Raw genomic sequence first — 13,723 nt, 5'->3', positions numbered from 1 at the left:
ACTGGACACTTGTCCATAGGCGAGTCTATGTGCGCGAGTGTGTAGTACGAATGAACTACAGAGGCAGGGCTAGCCACCCAGCGGTGTAAACCTTGGATCGAGATGATTGTCACTGATGAAATGACACCCCGACCCCCATGTGCAAAACGGGAAAAAGGGTTGAGGATGTATGGACTACAGGCTTACTGTTACTGACAGTCTGCATAGACATATGTATGTTTCTAAGAAACTTAACTGTATTAAGTGTAGAAAGCAAATCCTCTATAAGGATTTCCAAACGTTGTATCCCCCCCCCCCCCAGTGTCTGGATCAATGTGTGTCCAATAGACCTTAGCAATATGGGTGGAATCTCTTAAGGTCCACTTTTCTTTGTAGATGGTGCATGCATGTTCCTAGTATACCAGTTTGTAAGCCAGCTCTTCTCCCAACCTTGCTCATAAGAATAAGTAATACTCAGAGAAGCACCCAAGGAAGAAGTAAAGGTGAAGGGTCAATGACATGATACCGAAAGTCCTTGTTAACAGCCAGCTGAAAGCTTTCCTTAGAAGAACCTACTTCAGTTCAAGAAAAAGAACAATGACAAGGGGGGTGCAAAAATAACTAAAAATATGCAAACAACTGGGTTATGATTTGACAAGGGTCGCTTATTTATTCAACAGAAAAGAAATTGAAAAATTTGGTGGACTAAGCCATTACTTAGTCTGTTTCCACAAAGGTAGAGCATATGAAGGACTTCCCTGTGCATTAGTTTACTAAATTGAACAAAAAAAATATAAAAACAAAACAAAGCTTCAATGAAGTTTTAAAGTTTATACACAAATTTACAAATCAGTTTCATTCATATAAAAGCTGACTGAACAATGCTCATGTTTTAATGCCATAACATATAGTAACAGCAATGTTAATTAATATTAAATTACAGACACTGATATAGGAATACAAAAATAATTGATGGGTGACAGGAAAACAGACATATTTGATTTGTGGACATTTTTCTGGAACTCATCTTCAGTATGAAATAACATGGACTTATTTTAGCTTCTTACCCCTTCTAAGAGGCATCATTCTTGGGTCTGAGAGATTGCAAGACAGAGGCAATCTGATCAGCAAGTGATTTCAGAACCAGAGAAAACTAAGCCAGCAATTTCAATGTGTAGTGGCTAAAGAACATCTGTGTAAAGTCTGTGCCTCCATCTCTTTTTTTTTCTGCAACTGGTTACGATAAATATTCTGCATAATCTTAATCACCCCCACTGAGATAAACAAGTAAAAGTTCCTAGTGTTTCTCCAAAGCTTTTGTAAGTAATTCATTAAGGCGAGAAACCATGGGTCTTGGGTCTTCACTCAGTCCCGCTGCTATCATAGCATTATCATAAATCTAGGGAAAACAAAAATAAATAAATTTACTAACATTTGCCTACCTAATAATAATCCAAGTCATATATTAGCATGGAAGTTTACAAATACAGTTGTTATAAACATTCTTAAAGATTGTGATTCCAAAAGCTGCAACTTCTACAGGTCAGTAACAAAGTCTTTCTAGTAATCCATTTCACATTATTGTAAACCTACAGCTTGTGATGCACCTTGGTCATTAAGTAGAGAATGAGAAGAGAAAACAATGAAAAACACAATTGATGTTGGTTGAAGAGCACAGTAAGGTAAAGCATATTAAACATATTAACAGCACTGCACTTCTACACCCAAGAAAAAAAACTTGAAGTACTGTATTTACTGGACCCACAAATACAGAATTCCATAGAAGGCACAACTGTTCTGATTTGCAAAAATGCAGTAAATAAAAATGCATCAGAAACTGCCCTACTTCCAACAAAATGGTCTTACATGTATGCGTATATTTAGAGAGATAAGTATGTATCACTTCATATAAAAAACAAAATGTCTAAACCCATCTTCTCAAACTCAATCTATCTAAATTATTTTCTTCTAAACTAGCAGCAAAGCTTTTGCAGGGAGGAATACCCATTGCACCAGTCATGTGGGGGCTCTACCCCACCTACTAACTCATATATAACGACACAAATGCACTACACTAGAAGCATACCTCTCAACTGTACAGAATTTTGCAAAATGTCCAGATTTTTGCCTCATATTTTTGTTCTGTTTTTCATAAAATTGTGGTTGTCTGGCAAATCCTTGGTAAATGATTGAGAGTATAAGTCTTAAAATAATGACATACACTTGAGTTTCAACCTTTATACACTTCAGAAAATTCATGCTAATGTAAAACCTTTTATTCTATCATCTTTCTAAGTTTGTAAGAGCAATATTTAAAAAAAGTGTCCCTATTTTTGGTCCTTTGTCCTCCCATTATGTATGGTTTTGTCCAGATTTCTTGCTCTTAAGAGGCTGAGAGGTATGACTAAAAGAGAGGGAAAAAACACTGGTGCACCACCAGCTTGCACAATCCAGTGCACTGTTAGAAAGAAAACAGCAATATTATTTATAAATCTTTAAAGACTATTGGTCACTTCCAGAAGTATTTTTGTTTTACAATTTATTTTTTTATACAGATCTTGTTCAAGTTGCAAGTGATTTTCCAAAACATGATGATTATGTATTGTTGGAGATTTTAGTTTCACTGTTTGCTTAATTTTTCTGTATGATCACACCAAATCACAAAATTACATCATAGCAGGTATTGGAAAATTATTTACACAGAGCTGCAAAGCTTTATGTGTAGGCAAAAGAACTTACCTCTTTAGAGGGGTACACCAGAAAATGTAATCATGACAGATACTGGGAAATTATTTACACTGAGCTGCAAAGCTTTATTTTTGGTAGAACAACTTATCACTTTAGAGGAGTAGCTTCTTGCTTACATTGTGGTATCATAACATCATCATGTGTTAATTTTTTAAACACCTTCATACATCATCCTGTGTTTTCTTTTTTTAAGCACCTTCATTAAATTATCATTTAAGACATAGGCACACATACATGAATACAAAATATTTTTTTTATTAATTTACATGCATTATACATTACACATTTTTTTTCTTTATAACACTTGCCATTAAGTCCAACATTACAAATATTGCTCAATGTCTGCCTTCCATTGAACCCCACTCTTCCTCCTGAACTTTATTCTGCATGTATTCCTTCCACATACTCCATTTATTTCTATGTGATTTGCTCTTTCCCTTTTCTAAAGATCCTACTTCTGGTTCTTTTATCTTTTTTACAATTTTCAGTACTTCAAACACAGCCATTTAGATTATGATTTCCATTTTCCAGTAATTACATTTTTGATACCCCAAAAATTAAACTTAAGGCCTTGTCATGTCTAGGCATTTCAGATCCTGTGTCCCTGCTCAAAAGAAAAAAAACCCTAGTTATAGCCATTTGCCCTCCTAATATTTCTGACACAGTACTCTGTAGGGAATTTTAAAATCTGGAAATGTATTACACTCCCAACATGTTCTCAGTTACCTCTTCCTTCATCATCACACCCCCAACATTTGCTATCTAACTTAAAAAAAAAACATTTAAAGTCTTTTGGGAATAAAAAAAATATTTTCTAAGCAAAAATTCTAAACATTCTGGACTCTGCTGCATACTTGGGAGCCATTCATATGTCCTCCCATTCTTCCCCTGAAAATTGCTTTTTCAGTCAGTCTTCTCAATCTTTTCTACCCTCCTCTGATTGATTCTTACAATTAACATGCAATGTTCTCTAAACCCTACAAATTATTCTCTTTTTTAAAAGCAGCTTCTGTTCTACCAAATCAGGTCTTTAACTTATGATTTCTCCATCCCGTTCTCTTTGACTATACTCTGACATCAATCACTCGTATGGAAGGCAGACTAACATGCAGTCCAAACTTTTTTGGTCTCATCCCACTGTACTATCTTTCTCTCTCTAAAGTAGTTTCCAATAGTTTGGGTTCCTTTGCCAGTTTTCTCCAGTAAATTCCAACCCCCTCTTGCCGGTTTTCTGTACCCATACTTCCAATCATCCCTGTTGGTGAATCTCCTTTCTCCATTCCTGCGCTGGTTTAGTTCCTAGAATAATTTCTAAATATAATATTCTGTACAGTTATTACTTTCCATAAGGATCTGCATCCAAAATCCCACTCTCCTTATATCTTGAACTGCACCCCTGGTTTTTCATCACCCCTTTCTACTTTAAATTATAACGTTTGGCTTGTATTAAGTATATGAAGCTTAGCCGTGTAGCTCAAATATATCCCTTCAAATCAGGTAATCCTAAATCATGTTCTTTTGACAGGATTAACTTATCCCACTTAGCTCTTTCACATTTCCCCTCACAAATAAATTCCTTCAACTCTTCATTAATTACTGTCAACAACTTCTCCTCTGGTTGATAAAAATATGTCTGACTTGTACATAAAACTAAGGTGAATAAAAACATGGATAATAAGGAACATACAGTGATATTACCTATTGGGACTTCAGGCTCCATTTTCAAACTATTTTATTCCTTGCTGCTGACTCCTTAACTGTGTTTCCTCAGCTTGCTCAGTAAGTTCTTTTACTCGTTTGTCATATTTTTGTGACTACAGCTATCTTAGACTTGTTGACTACAGGCCTGCTCTGTGTTTTATAACTCACTAATGTAAATGCTGCATTGTATACTTTATGCCTGGTTCAACTAATGTGATTACAGCTATTTATACTTGTTGACTAGATGCCTGCTGTGTTTTACAACTCATTAATGTAAATGCTGCCCTGTATACATTATGTCTGATTCAACTACAGCTACTAAAATTTGTTGAGTTGCTGCCTGCTCTATGTTTTAAACCTCACTAATTATAAATGCTGCACTGTATACTTTATGCCTGGTTCAACTACAGTAGTTTTAGCTGTCTTACCATGGACCAAGCTATCTTGCTGTGAGTTTTATCCATTGGTTAATGCATTTGTTCGCTTACTGTTTTACCTCCTTTTGTAACGACTTATTTTTTTTCTTGTCATACATTCCAATTATGGTGTAGTATATAATGCTCACTGCAACAGGTATAATAGCCTGCTGTCTAGCTGTGACTGTGTTCTGCTAGGTTCAGTGGAATCTAACACTTTTTCACCCTGATTACATCTGTATTAACTGTGTTTTTTTCTAAGTATATTAAATGTAGCAGCATTTTAAAGCTGGATTTTTGTGTAGCATTGCATTTGTACTACTGTGCTAGAGGGAATGCAGATATGATAATCTTATCAGTACGTGTTTATATTGTTTGAGTTTCTCTTTCAGTCCTCTCTAAAATACCTCCATCTTTTGTGTGCTAAACACAATATCTGGTAACAATTTTTATTATTATTTTTTTTCTCTCCTCAGCTATCAGCCAAGTTTGTCTTTTTCCTCTCCATACTGACAGCATACTGTTAAAAGTCCTGCATGCTGCATTAAACAGTTGCAACGAAAATCGCTTATCACACAGTTCTGTTCTCTTACCTTGCAGTGTCTCTATCTGCAAAGTATGTTGGCTTAGTTTTTACATTTTACAATATACTTATTTAAGGCATTATTTACTGTACTCTCTAGCAAGTTGGTATGCTGTAAAGTAGCTTGGCAGCAAGGAACCTCCCCGTCCCAGTTCTTAATAGACTGCCTGTTAGATTCAACAAACTTATGTCTATTAAATGCTGGACTGCTTATCCTGTTTTAAGATATTTCTTACCTAGCCAGCTCCAAGATATTTTTTACCTGATAGTACTACACAACAAAACCTCTTTTTCTTACTATTAACAGTACACAGCCTTATTCTGTTAGAGTTTACTGACTGTTTCTGGACTGTGCTTGACTCTGGGCTTGGCTGCCCCACTCCGTTCGCCCTCGCTCCACTCAGGCTAACTTCGCTCTCCTCTCACTCCCATTCTCACCCACCCCCTATATCATTTCCTTTATAGCTAACTACTTTGCACCTCCCACAACAGACACCCATCCCTTCCTATCTTTCACTCCATAATAGACTATACCTCAACCCTCTTGCTGCTACAACAAAATATTCTAACTTCACCCCCCTGTTGGTACTAGCTGGTATACACTATTATCCCCTATCTAACAGATGAAAAAACTATACCCCCGTGCATTTTATTAACAAAAAACACCCTACAATATGTATTCCTCGAACAGTGAAATCTATGCATCTCTAACTACATCCATCCTATTATTGCCTCTCCTACTCCTGCTCCTTACACTCATCTCTTAACATCCACTTACACCCCAAACATATCTCCCCTACAAACCCAAATTGCTGTAGCCATATAAATAATCATCAAACCTTCTCCATTTTTCCATCTATCTTCTCATTAAATACTCCCTTACCAAAAATACACTTACCTAACACCCAACTCACTCCTACCAAACACAAAACCAAATACTACACCCCCACTGTTAATATGCTCAAACTCTTCTACCTCCACAAAAACATTCTCTTAGCTGGAGACATCCATCCCAACCATGGTCCAGTCCAATACACCCTTACTGCTAGCCCTCCTAACCCCAAAATCAATAATCTCCCTAACAAACATCTTTCCATCTATTCAGTAAACACTAGGAGTATTCTGAACAAAGTGAACTACATGCTTGGATCTCCCACCATACTCCAGATATCCTTGTTCTGACTGAAACCTGGTTGAAATCCCAACACCAACATAGAGTTCCTGCCCTCTGGCCATAGCATACACAGTCTACATCGACCAAAAAGGAAAGGTTGGAAAAAGGATGACCACATTAATTCTACAATAAAGTCTGTCAACAAAAAACTAGGCACCCTTTACAGAATCAAACCCTTCCTTACCCCTTCAGCCAGAATGAGTATTGCCCAGACCCACCTTATATCTACTGTGTTCTATGCTTCTGCAATATATACCAATCTATCTAAAAACAACCTCACCAAACTTAACACCAGTTATAACATAGCCAGATTTGCCACTGGCACCCCCTTTAGAACTCACCACTATCTCAACCTCAAACAACTGGGATGGCTAGAACTGCAGAACCAACTACTTTGTCAACAATTTGTTATCACCCAAAAGATCCTTTACCACCCCTAATAATACCCCTATCCTCACTAATCTGATTACACCCTACAAAAATCTTGCAACACTACGCCCAGCTAATAAGCTCCTAGTTTCCACTATTAAATCAAAAAACAAAGCTGGGGACTCACTTTTCACCAACACAGTAGGTAAAAAATGGAATCAGCTTCCTACTGAACTTTCCACCCTTGCTTCCACTTTTCTTTTTAAAAACATCTTAAAGAACATCTTAAAACTCACTGGCTTTGTCCATGCTCTAACCCTGACTGATATCTCATTCCCCTATAATGTAAAATAAATAGATAAATAAATATAAATAAAAGGTGGAGGCGTTGCTATCCTACACACTAACCACCTTACCATTTCTAACTCTGCTTTTACATCCCAAGCCTTCTCCCCAGCTGAAATTGTATCTGCAAACCTAAATATTAATAGCCATTCCACTATCACCACTGTAGCAATTTACATTCCACCAGGTGATAACATCTCCCTACTGGAAAATATGCTTGCTCATATCTCCCAACACATCCCAAATGAAACTATTATTCTTGGGGAGGTCAGCATTAACTGGCTCTCTCTCTCCTCTCAAAATTCCTCACACCTTAATCTCTATGGCTTTACTCAACTCGTCTCTGATCCTACTTATTTCAATATCTCCCATACAGCCTCATCTCTCCTTGACTGGATTCTTGCCTCACACCCTTCCAAATACCATAACCCTGAAACGCTATAAAATTCCCTAAGTGATCACTGCCCAATAAAAATACTCAGCTATACATCCCATCAAGCTAAACCTCAAAGGTTTATCAAACACCGAAAACTAACAAACTTTAATCCTGAAACTCACAAATCTTAAAGTGAACTGGAATCCCTTAAAACTACTCCCCTTGGATGAAGCTGTCCACTTTTTTAACTCCACTTTACTTAGTATTTTAAATTCTCTGGCACACTTTAGAACAGTCTGCATAAAGTCTAATGTATCCCCATGGCTGACCGTAATCACTCATGCACTATTAAAAAAAAGACAAAGCATGGAAAATTTGGACTAAAACTAATCAACCAGACCTCCAGAAATATAAAGAACTTAGAAATCTTGCCAAAAGACACATAAATAAAGATAAGAAAAACTTTTATAATAATCCAACTTCTACCTTTAAATCCGACCCTAAAAAGTTCTGGCACTCTGTGAATCAAATATTACACCCCATGTGCACTAGTCTCCCCTAACCCTCATCCTGACAAAACACATGAGGAAACTGCCTCCATATTCAACAACTACTTTATAGACTCAATATCAAAATTAGTAAATCAAGACACAAACCATCCCACCAACAATAACAGACCTAATAGCTCAAACTCTTCCATCAACCCGACCACTACCTTCTCCCTCAAACCTGTCTCCACTAATTATATTAAAACTCTACTACCTAAATTAAAACTTTGCTCCACATCTCTAGACAACATTCCCTCCGCATTCCTTCAGGGTGCTGTTGATGTTCTTGCTTTCCCAGTTTCTATTCTAATAAACCACTCTATCATGGAATCCACATTCCCTTCCATCTGGAAGCAATTTTACACCCTTCCAATACACAAGGGAGGAACCTCCATAGATATAATTAATTTTAGACACATAGCCATACTCTCACCACTCTCCAAAATTCTGGAAAAATGTACACACAATCAAGTCTTACACTACCTTATGCAAGAAAATCTATTCACACCTAGCCAACATGGCTTTCGTCCCATGCACAGCACTAGTGCAGCTCTCCTGTCTTTCCTAAACTTTGTATCACTAGCTAGAGACAGTAACAAACTTATTTCCTGTCTCTTCATTGACATCTTGAAAAGCCTTTGATAGTCTTTTATAAACTCCTTCTCCTTAAACTAGCAAACTTACACTTCTCTCCAGCCACCATATCTCGGTTTAACAGCTATCTCTCTGATAGACTCCAATCAGTCAAATGGCTCTCTGCTTTCTCCCCTCTTCTTCCTGTTAAAACAGGTGTTCCACAAGGCTCCATCCTTGGGCTACTTCTTTTTAACATCTTTACCAGCCTTCTCTACTCTTCCTGTCCTGGATCCTCCCTGATAAAATATGCAGATGATTCTACACTTATCACTATTGTCGAATCACCAACTCAACTAAAATCATACACACAGTCCTCTTTTAACTCTGTAGAGAACCGGCTATCTGAAAATCAAGTTATCCTTAATCCAAAGAAAACCAAATTACTACTCTTTCTCCCTAAAAACCTTAACCACATAAAGTCTTCCTTCTCCATATATTCACAAAATAACACTCAAATACAGTTGGACACCAGTACAAAACCCTTAGGTGTTACTACTGACGATAGACTGAACTTGGATTTACATGTCAATAATTATATCCAAAAAACACATCTCAAGCTAGGTCTCCTCTATAGAAACAGAAAATATTTTACCAAAACAGCAAAACTAACCCTTTCAAATGCCTACCTTTTACCCACTTTACTCTATAGCTCCCAAATTCTCACCAGCCTCAACACTGGACTACTAAACAAGTTAGACACACCTTATAACAGGATTGCCAGATTTGCTGCCCAAAATTCTTACAAGTCCCATCACTGTCTCTCACTAAAAGAACTAAATTGGCTAGAATTACCTAACCTACTTCAGTATAATCAATTTCAGATTATTCACTCCATTTTCTACAAACCCTCTTTCTGTCCAACTATCTCATCTTTAATTTCTCAATAACTACCCACTAGCTTACTCCACAGTTCTGAACAAGGCCTACTAAAATCTACAAACCAAGGACCAAAATGGGTCACAGTCTACAGCTTAAACCCTTCCAAGTCCTGGAATGGCCTACCACTAGATATAAGATCCCTTGAACATCCCAATCAATTCAAAACCACTACAAAAAAATACCTTCATGAAAAATGGACCTGCCAATGTAATTATCCCCCATAAACACTCCCCTATAACCTTCTATTTCCCTTCTCTCTTCCTTCCCTTCAATAAACAAACTTACTACTTTAACTTCTCTTGCTACATCACTGTACAAACATAACTAGTAAAATATTTCAGCTATGTAACTATTGCACTATTATGTATATATGTAATTATGACTGTATCCCTCTGATGAATGCATTTCTACATGTACTTCACTTGCCAAAATGTAATGTATGACACTGTAATGCAGTAATGTGTGGCACTGATAAATGTATTCTATATGTATTCAATATGTAAAATTTCTATTTTTCTGTTGGAGATTTTCTCCTCCGGCCTCCACTGAAAATGGGCAATTGTAGCCCAGTCAGACAAACCCGATCAACAAATATAAAATAATAAATAAAAATATCAATAAACAAGAGCGTCTAGTTTCTCAGTTTTTTTTCAGCACCTTTACTGAATTATCACTTGTGACACTGGTAAACTTACACTTGTATAAAAGTAATCAACCATATTAAAATTTCACATTTACAAACATTATACATCACACACATTATATAGCCTATACTGTGCTGCGGTGGTGGTGCTGCAGTAGCATTGTCACCTCACAGTAAGACGTTGTCCTGTTCGATTCTCAGCTAAAGCGTCTTCTGTGTGGAGACATGCATGAATGGGCGTACCTTTGTTGAAGGTTGTGCGTCAGGCCTGGCAAGCCGGTACGTAAAAATCTACTGCCAATCATTAGCAGACCGGAGTTCCACTGTGGCGACCCCTAACTGGGAAAAGCCGAAAGATACAACAACAACATTATATAGCCTATACTCTGAGCAACTTTATATAAACTATACAATTACTGCCTTCTCTTAAACCGAATTCCTCCTCCAAAACATTTTTCTTTATGTATCGTTCCCACAATTTCCATTTCTTTTTCTAAGTAATTTACTCCTAATCTTTTCTAAAGACCCCACATCCTGTTCTTTTATCTCTGCTACAACATTCACTACCTGACTTCCATTTTCTAGTAACTGCTTTTTAGGGAGCCACCAGAATTAAACTTAACAAGGCCTTACTATATCAACACAATTCAAATTATTTATCCCAGTACAAAAAAAAGAATTTCCTTAGTTACACTCATTTGCTCACCCAGTATTCCTGTGTCTGCCAACTCATTAAACTCCCAGAAAATATGTTCCTAGTTACCTCTTTCTTCCCCATTATACCTCCAACATTTGCCATCCAACTGAGGAAAATTTCTTTGAATTTTGCTTGGGGTATAAAAGTATCTATGCAAACACTTCCAGGCAAAAATCCTAAATCTTCTAGATTTTGTTGCATATTTAGAAGCCATACATATGTCTTCCCATTGTTTCTTTGTGAACTGCATACCAAATCTCTCTCTTGCGGTATTTGCTCCGAGGGTGTTGAATGAGAAGTACAGAAAAGATCAAAAGGAGTTGCATTGTATGTTTGTGGACTTAGAGAAAGCATATGACAGGGTGCCTAGACAGGAGTTTTGGTATTGTATGAGGAAGTCGGGAGTGGCAGAGAAGTATGTAAGAGTGGTACAGGATATGTACACGGATAGTGTGACAGCGGTGAGGTCTGCGGTAAGAGTGACAGATGCGTTCAAGGTGGAGGTGTGATTACATCAAGGATCAGCTTTGAGCCCTTTCTTATTTGCAATGGTGATGGACAGGTTAACAGATGAGATCGGACAGGAGTCCCTATAGACTATGATGTTTGCGGATGACATTATAATCTATAGTGAGAGTAGGGAACAGGTTGAGGAGACCCTGGAGAGGTGGTGATATGCTCTAGAGAGGAGAGGAATGAAGGTCAGCAGGAATAAGGCAATGTGTGTGTGTGAATGAGAGGGAGGACAGATGAATGGTGAGGATACAGGGAAAAGAGTTGGCAAAGGTGGATGAGTTTAAGTACTTGGGATTAACAGTTGAGAGTAATGGTGAGTGTGGAAGAGAGGTGAAGAAGAGAGTGCAGGCAGGGTGGAGTGGGTGGAGAAGTGTGTCAGGAGTGATTTGTGACAAACGGGTACCAGTAAGAGTGAAAGGGAAGGTCTACAAGATGGTAGTGAGACCAGCTATGTTGCATGAGTTGGAGATGGTGGCACTGACGAAAAGACAGGAGTCAGAGCTGGAGGTGGCAGAGTTACAGATGTTAAAATTTGCAATGGGTGTTACGAGGATAGACAGGATTACAAATGAGTATATTAGAGGGTCAGCTCAGGTTCGACAGTTTGCAGACAAAGAGGTGAGATTGCGTTGGTTTGGACATGTGCTGAGAAGGAATGTTGGTTATACTGGGAGAAGGATGCTAAGGATGAAGTAGTAAGAGAAGACATGCAGGTGGTTGGTGTGATAGAGCAAGATGTAGAGGACAGGAAAAAATGGAAACAGATGATCTGCTGTGGTGACCCCTAATGGGAGCATCGGAAAAAAGAAGAAGATACCAAATCTCTCTTTTCCCATTATTTTCTGACTTCTGATTGACTGCTACAGTTATCATGCAATATTGTATATGCCCTAGTAGTTATCTCTTTTTAATAGCAGACTCTGTTCTTAATTCAACTAAAACCTCTACCACTGCAGGTCTTTCACTTAGGATACCCCTTATCCCCTTCTCTTTGTCTATACTCCGATATTAATCCCGGATACGAAAAGCAATCACTAGCTTGCAAACCAAATGTCTTCTTGGCCTCTCCCCATTCTATTACATATTCTTCTATAATTATTTGTTACCAAAACCTTGGCTCCTTTGCCCTTTTCCCATCAGTAAATTCCAGCTCCTATTATCTGTTCTCTGTACCCCTAATTGCAAATTCAGGGACGGCCTTTGGTCAACTGGTGCCCTAGGCAAAAGGGCTCCACAGCCCCCCCCACACCACCCGGTGCCCCCATGCTGGTCTACCTACACCATTACTGGAAAAGCTCCCCTGCTAGAGCGGCACCCTAGGCGACCGCCTAGTTGGCCTATGCCTAAGGCCCGCTATAAATTGCAGTCATCCCTATCTAACTCCATGCCTGCACTGGCTTAGTTCTTAGAACAATTTCTGCTACTTTATGAATATAATATTCTGTATGACTGTTATTCTCTTTAAGGATCTGGGTCCAAAATTCTATTTGTTCCTTATTTCTTGAATTATCCCCCTACTTCATCAACATATCTTTCCACTCTGAATTGTAGCTTTCTGTTTGTATTATGTATAAGAGCTTTAACTGTATAGCTCTAAAATATACCTTCAAATCAGTTAATCCCAAACCACCGTGTTCTATTGGGAGGATCGACTTATTCCACTTGATTCCTGCCCTCTTCCCCTCAACTCTTTATTAATTGCTATCCACAGCTTCTCTTCTGGTTGCTAAAAATATGCTAGATTTGTGTATAAAACTAAAAGGACTAAAACATTTTTATTGCTTGTATCCTGCTATCCATATCCATAAACAACAGCTTCCAATTTCTCAGTTTTTGTATTATTTTTTTAGTCTCTTCCCCCACATCCTTAGCTGCCATAACCAAATCCTTTTTAACCCATACTCCTAAATACTTCATTTTATCATGTCCCTATAATTATGGGTATTGCTGGACCAATTCATGTGTGGATTCATACTTTATAGCCATAGCATTTGTTTTATCTTCATTAATTTTATAACCTGAAAAAATATGGAAAACTCTCAGAGTATTCCACAACACTGAGATGTCCTTTTCTGGTTCTATGTTGTTGTTGTGTCTTTCGGCTTTTCCCAGT

General features: G+C 37.8%; 1 protein-coding gene across 1 annotated transcript in view; it reads right to left on the bottom strand.

Moving 5' to 3' along the window:
- Nucleotides 1-623: 623 nt before the first annotated feature.
- The window catches only part of TRAP1 (TNF receptor associated protein 1), a 950,501-nt gene continuing 937,401 nt past the window's right edge, over nt 624-13,723 (bottom strand). The window contains exon 18 of the mRNA XM_044089342.1: nt 624-1,378. Within this exon, the coding sequence (XP_043945277.1) occupies nt 1,277-1,378 (102 nt within the window). The 3' untranslated portion in view covers nt 624-1,276. The remainder of the gene's footprint in view (nt 1,379-13,723) is intronic.

Source organism: Protopterus annectens, chromosome 12.part0 (genome assembly GCF_019279795.1).
Source record: "Protopterus annectens isolate FY-2018-M chromosome 12.part0, PAN1.0, whole genome shotgun sequence".
Taxonomy (NCBI): Eukaryota; Metazoa; Chordata; order Ceratodontiformes; family Protopteridae; genus Protopterus; species Protopterus annectens.
The sequence above is the reverse complement of the archived record's forward strand: the minus strand, read 5'-3'. Positions and strand labels throughout refer to the sequence as shown.